This window comes from Salvelinus alpinus, chromosome 23, assembly GCF_045679555.1.
Source record: "Salvelinus alpinus chromosome 23, SLU_Salpinus.1, whole genome shotgun sequence".
In the NCBI taxonomy this organism is placed as follows: domain Eukaryota; kingdom Metazoa; phylum Chordata; class Actinopteri; order Salmoniformes; family Salmonidae; genus Salvelinus; species Salvelinus alpinus.
The window spans coordinates 49945058-49957393 of NC_092108.1; the positions used below are offsets into that span (position 1 = coordinate 49945058).

At 43.1% G+C, this 12336-nt stretch overlaps 1 protein-coding gene across 9 annotated transcripts in view; it reads right to left on the bottom strand.

Moving 5' to 3' along the window:
- Positions 1-12318, bottom strand: part of LOC139551218 (serine/threonine-protein kinase PRP4 homolog) — a 28026-nt gene extending 15708 nt beyond the window's left edge. For 8 of the 9 annotated variants that reach the window (XR_011670223.1, XR_011670228.1, XR_011670226.1 and 5 more), the window contains exons 1-10: positions 12153-12318; positions 10467-11633; positions 9611-9748; positions 6025-6165; positions 5528-5609; positions 5080-5287; positions 3419-3492; positions 1893-1983; positions 1530-1677; positions 706-843 (exon numbers count right to left, since the gene is read on the bottom strand). Coding sequence is in view for 3 of the 9 variants with exons in the window: in XM_071362690.1 (XP_071218791.1) it covers positions 706-843; positions 1530-1677; positions 1893-1983; positions 3419-3492; positions 5080-5287; positions 5528-5609; positions 6025-6165; positions 9611-9748; positions 10467-11633; positions 12153-12205 (2240 nt within the window). In the remaining 6 variants the exon portion in view is untranslated. The remainder of the gene's footprint in view (positions 1-705; positions 844-1529; positions 1678-1892; positions 1984-3418; positions 3493-5079; positions 5288-5527; positions 5610-6024; positions 6166-9610; positions 9749-10466; positions 11634-12152) is intronic. The other variant, XM_071362692.1, reaches the window with a different exon arrangement.
- Positions 12319-12336: the final 18 nt, after the last annotated feature.

The following is a 12336-nucleotide window of genomic DNA, read 5'->3' on the forward strand; positions in this document are numbered from 1 at the left end:
CATGTCCAATGAATTTAACTCAATTCAACTTGTAGAAACATTTCAAGGATGATCAATGGAAACACGATGCACCTGCGCTCAATTTCAAGTCTCAGAGCAAAGGGTCTGAATAATTATGTAAATAAGGTATTTATGAAATTTCCATACACTGTTTTCCCTTTGTCATTATGGAGTAGTGTGTAGATCAGGTCTGGGCAATTCCAGTCCTCGGGGACCTAACTGGTGTCACACTTTTCCCCCATCCCTAGCAAACACACCTGATTTAAACTAATTGCATTTTTAACTGAAGATGGCAACATGGTCTAGGAAGGGGCGCCAATTCAACAGCGCACTGATGCATTTCAGAACCGCGGACAGAGACCGCTATCCGACGGGGAGAAAAGCGCCATTGTTATAAAACAATATAATTTGTATTAGTTGCACCATTGTTCTTACATAACCATATACAATTTGAGTAGCAAATGTCTTAGAGTGGACTGTGCCATCCCCACGGCCCCTACAATGGATTAATCCACTCAGACAGGCACGAATCAGATAAAGCCTTGTACACCATGCTACTGCTCGACTAAAGAAATCTCGGTCGACCAACAGGCAATCGACCAAACAATCGACCAGTCAGCTAAATGGGGTAAGCCCTACTGCCTATACAGTGAAAGGGGAAACACTGTACTCAATCTAGGGGAGCCAGTGGCCTTGTTGGTGTACCTGAGAGGCTCGAAGACCAGACAGAGGTGCTGCTTGTGGTAGAAGTGTCGGTAGAGCCGCAGACAGTGGAACTTGTCGTCCGGATCAGCATTGTTGAGCTTCTTAAGGAACTGCAGCTCCTTCAGCCCAGTCTTCTGCCTGTTAGGACAGAGAGATCACTGGGATGAGTCTCAAGTTATGGACACACTGGCATCCCAGTAGGACAGATCCACCTGGAGAGATACTGGGTGTACTGGGGAGTATTCATTAGTCTGTTGCAAAACATTTAGCAACGGAAACCGTTTCCCTGAAACCGTTTACCATTTAATCTAGAAACCAAACAGAAGCAAACGGAACCAAACGGGGAGAGACATACTATAATTTGTCCAATAGAAACGTTTTCGTTGGAAAACATTTCCCATTTGGAGTAAACGGTTACCGTTGCGAAACATTTTGCAACATATTAAATGTTTTGCAATGGAATCAGACTAATGAATACACAGTCTTTTGATCCAGCCCTGCTCTGACACACCCGATTCAGCTAAGGAAGTAGAGGTTAGTGGAATCCGGTGTGTTAGAGCCTGGATAGAACAAAAGCCTACACACCCATCCCTCCAGGAGGAAGGTGGCTACCCATGTCAAAATATTAAATACAAGCCTCTTCCATGTAACAAAGGCATAATGATGAGGGAAAGTTCACATTATGAGTTTGATGAGTTGTGTTCAGTGGCGCACACCGAGCAAAACTTTTTGCAACAGGCAAGTTCAGGTAATATCTCCCGTGTTTCCCTCCATTTAGCTGCTGAACAGGGCCCAGGACGAACTATTGGTAGACTGACACTCACATGAGCTCGTTGTTCCGAATGATCTTGATGGCCACCTCATGGCTGGCGCGGGCCACGTCTCGGGCGCGTATGACGTTGCTGAACACCCCCTGGCCCGTGTAGCCGTACACGCTGTACCGCTTGTCCAGTATCTCCCCGATATTGAGTCCTGTCAAACATCAAAAGACAGAATATATTAGCTGGTTATGAATAGGAACTTTCTCTTCTAACAATTTTGACGGATAATGTAGATTAAAAATGCACAATTGTGCACAAACGTATCGACATACAACAGAATAGATCTAACCAAAACACTTCACTGAGTGATTAATGAACTAACAAACTAACAAACAAATGAAGGAACTTTATGCCACATGGACTTACGGTAGTATCCCTCTGCGTCTGTCCAGTTGTCTCGGAGATTGGGGTTCTCCTTAAAGTCCTTCCCGATGCCTGCTGCTCGAAGCCTTGCACTCTGCAGTGAGCACAAATCACTTAGTAAAAAAACTATGGTAAAAAAAAAAAAATATATATATATATATATATATATATATATATATATATATATATATATATATATATATATATCCTTTCAAGTAATAAGTTATTATTAAGTGTGCTTGATTGAGCTTGCCTGGCACAATGGAACCAATTGAATAGTCTCAAAAGCGTAAATCACGTCCATCTGGCAACACAAGCAGGCTCAATCAAACTCATAGAATAAAATAATATTCTATACTGAACAAAAATATGAAACGCAACATGCAACAATTTCAACATTTTTATTGAGTTACAGTTCATAAAAGGAAATCAGTCAATTGAAATTAATTAGTGGAAATCTATGGATTTCACATGACTAGGCAGGGAGTGCAGCCATGGGTGGGCCTTGGAGTTCAATAGGCCCACCCACTTGTCAGCCAGGCCCACCCACTGGATAGCCAGGTCCAGCCAATCAGAATGAGTTTTCCCCACAAAAGGGCTTTATTACAGACACAAATAGTCCTCAGCGCCACCCCCCACCCCGCCTCAGACGATCCCGCAGGTGAAATAACCGGATGTGGAGGTCCTGGGCTGGCGTGGTTACACGCGGTCTGTGGTTGTGAGGCCGGTTGGACGTACTGCCAAATTCTCTAAAACGGCGTTGGAGGCAGCTTATATTAGAGAAATTAACATTCAATTCTCTGGCAACAGCTCGTGGACATTCCTGTAGTCAGCATGCCAATTGCATGTTCACTCAAAACTTGAGACATCTGTGACAAAATTGCACATTTTAGAGTGGCCTTTTATTGTCCCCAGCACAAGGTGCACCTCTGTAATGCTCATGCCATTTAATCAGTGTCTTGATATGCCTCACCTGTCAGGTGGATGGATTATCTTGGCAAAGGAGAAATGCTCACTAACAGGGATGTAAATTAATTTGTGCACAGAAATTGAGAGCAAGAAACATTTTGTGCGTATGGAAAATTTCAGGGATTTTTATTTCAGCTCATGAAACATGGGATCAACACTTGCATTTATATTTTTGTTCAGTGTAATACTAGTTGAACCCAGGTCTGACTGTCAGGCTGCAATACAAAACCTATTCAACCACAGTTGAGGTGGTATTCTGACTTGAGATCAATGTGTAAGTTCCCCACTGACCTCAGTTAATGATTTACGTGAAAGCCAGACTCTGAATCGAACTAGCAGTTCTCACAGAAATGTCACCAGAGAAAACGCGGTGGCCCAGTTTACAGTTACCACTGACAGAAGCTTGTTTGGACAGTAATACAAAGGGGACCCGGGCACCACACTGCAACTATCTGCCGAAATCCTATTCCATAGACAAGTTCATTTAAAAAGTTGAAGGCTCGTACACATCATGGTGGTGAGAATCGGAATGGAATCATAGCAACTGGAGGAGTACTCACATCGTAGGCGGCGAACATGTCATCTGATTCGGTGAACATATCAGGGGCGGATGTTTTTTTCGGGTTGGTTCCTTCTAAGAAAGAAAGGGAGTACAGTTATAAGCACTGTTAAACTGTAAAAGCATTTTGTGAATACTGCTGATGTCAAAAGGCCATACATTTGATTTATAAATAAGAATTCATAGTGTATATTAGGATATGACATAATGAATAATGGACTTTGGAACTACATTTGTAACTCGATCACCATCAATTGTAATAATGACAGTTACAACAATACTGAATGAACAATGAACACTTATTTTAACTTAATATAAAACATCAATAAAATCAATTTAGTCTCAAATAAATAATGAAACATGTTCAATTTGGTTTAAAAAATACAAAAACAAAGTGTTGGAGAAGAAAGTAAAAGTGCAATATGTGCCATGTAAAAAAGCTAACGTTTAAGCTCCTTGCTCAGAATATGAGAACATATGTAAGCTGGTGGTTCCTTTTAACATGAGTCTTCAATATTCCCAGGTAAGAAGTTTTAGGTTGTAGTTATTACAGGACTATTTCTCTCTATACCATTTGTATTTCATATACCTTTGAATTGCTTACGAGCCTGCTGCTGCCTACCGCCACTCAGTCAGACTGCTCTATCAAATCATAGACTTAATTATAATATAATAACACAGACATACGAGCCTTAGGTCATTAATATGGTCAAATCCGGAAACGATAATTTCGAAAACAAAACGTTTATTCTTTCAGTGAAATACGGAACCGTTCCGTATTTTATCTAACGGGTGGCATCCATAAGTCTAAATATTGCTGTTACATTGCACAACCTTCAATGTTATGTCATAATTATGTAAAATTCTTGCAAATTAGTTCGCAACGAGCCAGGCGGCCCAAACTGTTGCATATACCGTGACTGCGTGCAACGAACGCAAGAGAAGTGACACAATTTCCCTAGTTTAATATTGCCTGCTAACATTAATTTATTTTAACTAAATATGCAGGTTTAAAAAAATATACTTCTGTGTATTGATTTTAAGAAAGGCATTGATGTTTATAGTTAGGTACACATTGGTGCAACGTCAGTGCTTTTTTCACAAATGCACTTGTTAAATCACCCGTTTGGCGAATGAGGCTGTGATTCAATGATAAATTAACAGTTACCACATCGATTATATGCAACGCAGGACAAGCTAGATAAACTAGTAATATCATCAACCATGTGTCGTGATTATGTTAAGATTGATTGTTTTTTATAAGATACGTTTAATGCTAGCTTAGCACCTTACCGTGGCTCCTTGCTGCACTCGCATAACAGGTTGGTCAGCCTGCCACGCAGTCTCCTCATGGAGTGCAATGTAATTACCGATTGTTATGAAAACTTGAAATCGGCCCTTAATTAATCGGACATTCCGATTAATCGGTCGACCTCTACTTTCTATCCCCACTACTGATTCATGTACCAGCATGAGCTTCTATCAGCATGACACAAAAACACGCACACGCACCTGGGTCAAATGCATATGTCAAATACTTTCAATACATACTTCATGGTGTTTGTACTGAGCAAACCAAATCAAATGTGGCTCAAGTATCTGAAAGTATTTCATATGTCTTAGTTTGTCACAGGTTTGGTGAACACATACACACCAGTGTACCGTCTTTCTCCTGTTCAATGAGGTTGTGCTTGGCCTTGATGTTCTCTTCGAAGGTGTCCACGTTTTCCCGCTCATACTCTTTGACGTCGGCCGCCACGCGCTCCAAAATGTCGTCTGGCGACGGTGAGCGGCTGCGCGGGCTGCTCTGGGGGCTGCCGGGCTCCGATGGTGCCGACATGTTACTACCCTCGTTCCCTCCCTTGTACTTCTGTTCACGGGAACACAGATAGACACACAATGTAAGCATGAATACCAAGCACAGGCACGCCAACATGTACACACATGATGAACTAACAATCAAACACCTGTGTGTGCCATGTGGGCATGCAGTGGATGACAATAACCAATAATACAGGGTAAATGGCATATCATGACATTAAATGGCTGTTTGAGGTTTAAAGTAATGTCAGTGCATCGAGGATGATATTATTGAGGTCTTATCATCCACCTGGACGATGGCCAGGCGCTGTAGCCTCCTCTGTTCAATGAGAGCCTCCTCGTCCTCCTCATCCACATCGTAATCTTCCAGCCTGGACAGGAAACACCACGTCAACTCTCGACGAACACATACAATGTGATCATCCTCCCCACACTCATGAACAAAAGCTTATACTACAAAAAGCCTGCCCTAAAACAAAAATGGTGTGGTTTAACGAGACTGAAATTGATTAATGTTGAATCATGTGTATGAACCATACAGTCAACACTTAAGACAAAATCTGAGGTAAGCAATACCCTATTAAAGTGATCTGTCATTTTCCTGTTTTTGTAGTAAATGTATCCACAAACACAAATATAATTGTATACATACACACCTTAAATGACTACGTTTCCACAAATGTTATGATATAATCGTTAAGCCCATTCAAAGGATTAGGGGACATGATGCAGAGGTATGACTTTCGTGGAGTATAAGCAACTAAAATTCCTTAGTGCACTGCCTACACTTCATCTTCAGAGTCCTCCTTGTCGGCCCTCATTCCCTCCGAGAGGCTGCCCTTGAACTTGTCCTCTCTGTCCCGGCTCCATCTCCTCTCCTGGGATCTGGAACGCCACCGCAGCCTCCGTCCCAACCGATCCAACGACCTATGGAGAAGAGCGAAGAAAAAGCCTGAGCATCTTACAGGTGCAATATGGAAGACATCCTGCTGTTCAATGGTCATTTATATTAATGATATAGCTATTACCATTGAATCTTGAAGAATAACAAAAACACCTTATAATCGAAATCTCATAACCCAAAACTTGTGAGTTGCAATTCTCTCCATTACAAAAATCTTTATTGTATTTAAATATTAATATAAAGAATGAAGTTTCAGTCTAAGCAGACCTTCATTGCATAGAGAATAGGACTAGTGACCTACAGTGCCTTCAGAAAGTATTCAGACCCCTTGACATTTCCATATTGTTACGTTACAGCCTTATTCTAAAATAGATTCAATTACATTTTTTCCTCATCGATCTACACACAATAGCCCATAATGACAAAGCAAAAACAGGTTTAGAAATGTTTGCTAATTTATAAAAAAAATGGACATATCACACTTACACACAGTGGTTGCTCCACTAAAAGTTTTGCGATTATGCTGCGGTACTTAGAGGCAATTTGTGGTTTAGTACAGTACCCTGCGTCACCACTTCATTGCTCCAGACCACCACAAGGGGGAGTTAGAGCACTGATTATGCTTTTGGGTCCTACTGTGTCTCTAACTGACAATGAATGGGCGACATAAACCTAAATAGAAACTGATAATTGTGCACAACTTCAATATTACTTACTAAAACTGTTGTTACACTAAGGTTATTATTTTATAAGGATTATTTTGCTCTTACTGTAGTAGTGTAGCCCACTCCCGACCGGTCACATTGTATAGCGCCTGAGTGGCGCAACGGTCTAAGACACTGCTACAGATACTGGTTCAATACCCGTGCTAACCTCGACTGGGAGACCCATAAGATGACTGTAGGTTTTTGGTTTCTCTCCCTCTAAAAACAGAAATAAATCATTCTAAATAACAAACTGGCTTTATTTACAAATTGGTAACAATGGCTCACCCCATGTTCAAGAATGGCCTTTTTCTGGCTCATTTTACCATATTTGAAAACGAAATCTCCAAATTATTATATATATTTTTTAGACAAAATTATTATTATTAATTTTGAATTATATAAAAGCCCCTTGGATATTCTCACAGATATATTATTAACCCTGTTATTAGCAGAACAATATATTGATCATATTTGTCATGTCTCCCGAGTGGGGCACAATGGGATTGCCTTGCAGTTCTCCAGCTGTAACCACTGAAAGCGTGCAAGGTTCAAGGCACGAGGGTAGGGGGCACGGGATGGGCCGCAGATACGCACACAGAAGACGGACCTAGCCCATAGGGAAGGGAGAGGTGGGTGGACCCCCACCCTGGGTAGTACAGAACAACACTTTAAGGGGCATTGCACTAATAATGGCAGACTAGGGAAACGTTCCCGCTGTTCTTAGTGCCAGTCTGCACGTTCAAACTAAAACAATGTAACTAATAATAGCATCTTTTCGTTAATAAAATAAAAATACTATTTCAAAATGCCAATGTTTATTTAGTTATGGATCCATAACAAATTAATATGGGAATAAATATCACTGAATTAGAAGAAATATCAGAAATATCCTCTATATGTGATTATTGACGGAGAGTCACATTTTCAGAAATACTGTAGGCGACATGAGTCTCACTAGTGTTGAGTAATGTTCTGTTAAAAGTGGTGTAGGTCTATTTATTTAAAGAGCATATTGAAGTTAGAAGCAATAGGATTTGAAGCAATAGCCTACAACTATTTTAGCACCGTTTCACACTGCTCTGAAACAAGCATGGGGACTGGTCTTGATAAACCAATGAGATTTCTATTTTCACTGAAGCTGAAATGGTCCAAAATTCCTCCTGACCGTTGTGCAGGTCTGATCTGCAACTACAGAAGACGTTTGATTGAGGATATTGCTGCCAAAGAAGGGTCAACCAGTTACACATACTTTTTCCAACCTGCACTGTGAATGTTTACACGCTGAGTTCAATAAAGACATTAAAACGTATAATTGTTTGCGTGTAATTAGTTTAAGCAGATCAATTTATGCAGAAATCCAGGTATTTCCAAAGGGTTCACATACTTTTCTTGCCACTAAGTATTCAGATGCTTTACTCAGTACTTTGTTGAAGCACCTTTGGCAGTGATTACAGCCTCAAGTCTTCTTGGGTATGAAGCTTCGCACACCTGTATTTGGGGAGTTTCTCCCATTCTTCTCTGCAGATCCTCTCAAGCTCTGTCAGGTTGGATGGGGAGCGTTGCTGTACAGGTATTTTCAGGTCTCTCCAGAGATGTTTGATCGGGTTCAAGTCCGGGCTCTGGCTGGGCCACTCAAGGACATTCAGAGACTTGTCCCGAAGCCACTCCTGCGTTGTCTTGGCTGTGTGCTTATGGCCGTTGTTCTGTTTGAAGGTGAACCTTTGCCCCAGTCGGAGGTTTTCATCAAGGAGCTCTCTGTACTTGGCTCCGTTGATCTTTCCCTTGATCCTGACTAGTCTCCCAGTCCATGCACCAGAAAACATCCCCACAGCATGATGCTGCCACCACCATGCTTCACCGTAGGGATGGTGCCAGGTTTCTTCGAAATGTGACACTTGTCATTCAGGCCAAAGAGTTCAACCGTGGTTTCATCAAACCAGAGAATCTTGTTTCTCATGGTCTGAGAGTCCATTAGGTGCCTTTTGGAAAACTCCAAGTTGGCTGTCATGTGCCTTTAATTGATGAGTGGCTTCTGCCTAGCCACTCTACCATTCAGGGCTGATTGGTATAGTGCTGCACAGATGGTTGTCCTTCTGGAAGGTTCTCCAATGCCCACAAAGGAACTCTGGAGCTCTGTCACAGTGACCATCGGGTTCTTGGTAACCTCCCGGACCAAGGCCCTTCTCCCCCGATTGCTCAGTTTGGCCAGGCGGTCAGCTTTAGGAAGAGTCTTGGACAATTCTTTCGACCTCATGGCTTTGGTTTTGCTCTGACATGCAGTCAACTGTGGGACCTTATATAGACAGAAGTGTGCCTTTCCAAATCATGTCCAATCAATTGAATTTACCACAGATGGACTCTAATCAAGTTGTAGAAACATCAAGGATGATCAATGGAAACAGGATGCACCTGAGCTCAATTTCAAACTCTCATAGCAGAGGGTCTGAATACTTGTGTAAATAAGGCATTTGTTGTTTATTTTTAATACATTTGCAAACATTTCTAAGAAGCTGTTTTCGCTTTGTCATTATGTCATCAACTTGTGTGTAGATAGCTGAGGATTTTTCTAGATTTAATCCATTTTAGAATAAGGCTGTAACGTAACAAAATGTGGGAAATTCAAGGGGTCTGAATACTTTCCAAAGGCGCTGTATCTGTAGTTTTAGACTCAAATACATAACACAGGTAGTGGTTATACAGATAATGAGACATGCACCAATATGGATACTAAAAAACACTTTTGAACCTGTCCTCCACCCACCTCCTCCTGAATGGTGACCTGCTGCATCTCCTGGGAGAGCGCGATCTCCGCCTGAAAGGTGAGCGGCTGAACCTTCGCCGGGCGCCTAGGGCCGGGCTGGCGTCCATACGGACCCCTGCCTCTTCCTGGCTCCACATCCTGAAGATCACGTGACAAAAGGATAAGGTGTTACACATTCAATATTCTCCATGCATTACCTAAAGTGGGTCTGGTTTTATTTGGACAGGATTCAATGTGGGGATGATGTACACTGGACTATGTTTGTTTGGGAATATCGTGGCATGACGACATGTGAAGTGCCATCTCCCATATAGCAATTAAGTACTTGTCTTTCTTGCACTAAGATCTGCACTTGTTTTTTCTTATTGGCATTGTTTCTGCTGATAGCTGTCAAGGGTCTATCTGAAATAACAGTGATCTTGCAAGTATCCTGCTCCCGATACATTACTAGGGGTGTATTCACTGAAAACCAAATGGAAGCAACCGGACAAAATGGGGAGGTCTCACCTGAACTTGCCTGATAAGCGCTACTTTTCGTTTCAAAATGTTTTCTGTTGCAAATTTTTTAGTTACAGTGTACACTAATTAATACACCCCAGGGCTTCCCATTCCAATGCTCATGGTCTATCCCGGGAGGAGAGTGAGCTGATGGTTTTGTCACAATATGTTAACCCGTAAATTAATTTGTGAATTCTGTTCCTGGTTGTGAGAGGACACATCTCCTCTTCAAAAACAATAGCACCTGTTTATCTGTATTGAACACAAATGGATGTGTGTGTTTATGACGGATGTGTGTATGTTTATGACACACCTGTGTTTGTTTTTGAATTGACATTTGGCCCCAAAAAAATCTCACCTGCCAGGTGGAAGTCTCACTCGGTCCATCACTCTCCTTCGACTCTCCGGGGAGCGTGGGTGGCCCCCTCTGGGTGGTGACGGTGACATGGCCCTTCGCTCAGCTGCCTGGGGGCCTGAGGATGAGTCCAGGGAGTTCTGACATTGTGATGGGGACGTGCTGCGCTGCAGCTGGAGGGCGGGGCCTGGCAGCCTCCCTCGCAGGCCTGGAGAGCGGTTCTCCTTCCCAGAGGAAGCATCCTTGGCGGGGGACTTGGTTGCCTTCTTGTCCTTGTCCCATTCCCTATCTGGCCACCTAGCCTTGCAGTGCTCGGGTGACTTGTGGTTGCTGCCGCTGGGCTCCTGGTTTTGGGCTCCTCTGCTCTGAGCCGGTGGGGAAGGCTGCTTGCTAGTGCCAGGAGGAGACCTAAAGCACTCTGAACTCCTGGAATGTCTTCTGCTGTCTCTATCCCTGGACGTGCTCCGTCCTCTCATCCGATCCTTGGTCTTCCCGTCTGTCCTGCTCTTCCTGGCATTTTTATTGGGATTGATCTGCTTAGCTTTTCCGGCATCCGTCGACTCTCGTCGTCCTCTACAGGTGTCCTTAGCGGTCTGTGAGCCTGAGTCGGACCCGGGACCTGTTGCCCCTATACACCAGTGCTGCCCATTGCGCTCCCTCTCCACCTGAATCTCCCCATCCTCCTCCTCTTCAGAGTGGTAGCCCTGGAGTATGAGCCCCATGTCCGACTGTACCTCCCTGCCCCCCTCAGTCAGTTCACCGTCTAGCTCGGCTTGTATCAGGGCCCTCTGTTTCTCCAGCTCCTCCAGAAGTGCCATCTCATCATCTTCCAGTCTTGGCTGCTTGGCAGAGGAGTACAGGGAAGCGTCGTCATCCCCACAGTTTGAGAAGACATCGGTCGAGGGGTTGTCTTTACGCTTGTGCCTCTTGTGCTTGTGCCGGTGCCCGTGGCGCCGCTCCTTGTCCTCTGGGGAGACGTGCTTCTGTCGCTTGTGTTTGCTGCGGTGCTTGTGTTTCTTCTTCTTGGTCTTGGCCGAGCTCACGGCGACGCGGAGCTTCAACGAACCGGCTTCGACCTTCCCGGCACTTCCTTCTTCCTCCTCTTCACCTGACAGGTCCTCATTTTCCTCTTCATTGCCACTCCTCTCTGAGCTCTCTGCATCCTCTCCCCTGCGAACAAAAAAGATATATGAAAGGGTAATGATTAGTCAACTGGGAAGGTCTATTGTAATTGGTTAATTTGACAACTATTGCTGGTTTATTCCACAACTACTAACGTTAGTGGTGCAACTTGAGTGTTTCTCAGACCTTTCCTTGGGGACCCCCAGTCGTTTCACAATTGTGTTCTAGTCTTGAACAAGCACACCGGATTCAATTAGTCTAACCGGTATTTCTCCGAGTTTCATAACTGACATTGACTTGTAAGATAGCTACATAACGTTAACTACCTACCTAAATAACGTTAAACATCTAGCTATATAACTAAGTTAGCTAGTTTCAATTACAAATGTCACATTTCTTCTAACGTTAGCTCCTGTAGTTAGCCACGTTTGTTAGCTACAGCACCGAAACAGGCTCTCTGTTATATACAATATTATTTTTTCACATTTTTTGTTACGACCAGACGCAGGACACCCTATCGCGACAACTACACATCGTGCCTAAAACACAATTTGAAAAATGTCTTACGCTTGTTTTCTTTCGCCGTCACCGGTTATGAAACCCATGGCAGCCATTTTCATTGTTTACTTTGGACATGCGCAATGGATAGGAAGACAAGGCAAGGCATTGTATGTAAAGTAATGACCATTTTGCGTTTTGTCTGTATCCCCTATATAAGAGATTTCGAAATAATGAATCTTCTTTGGGCCTA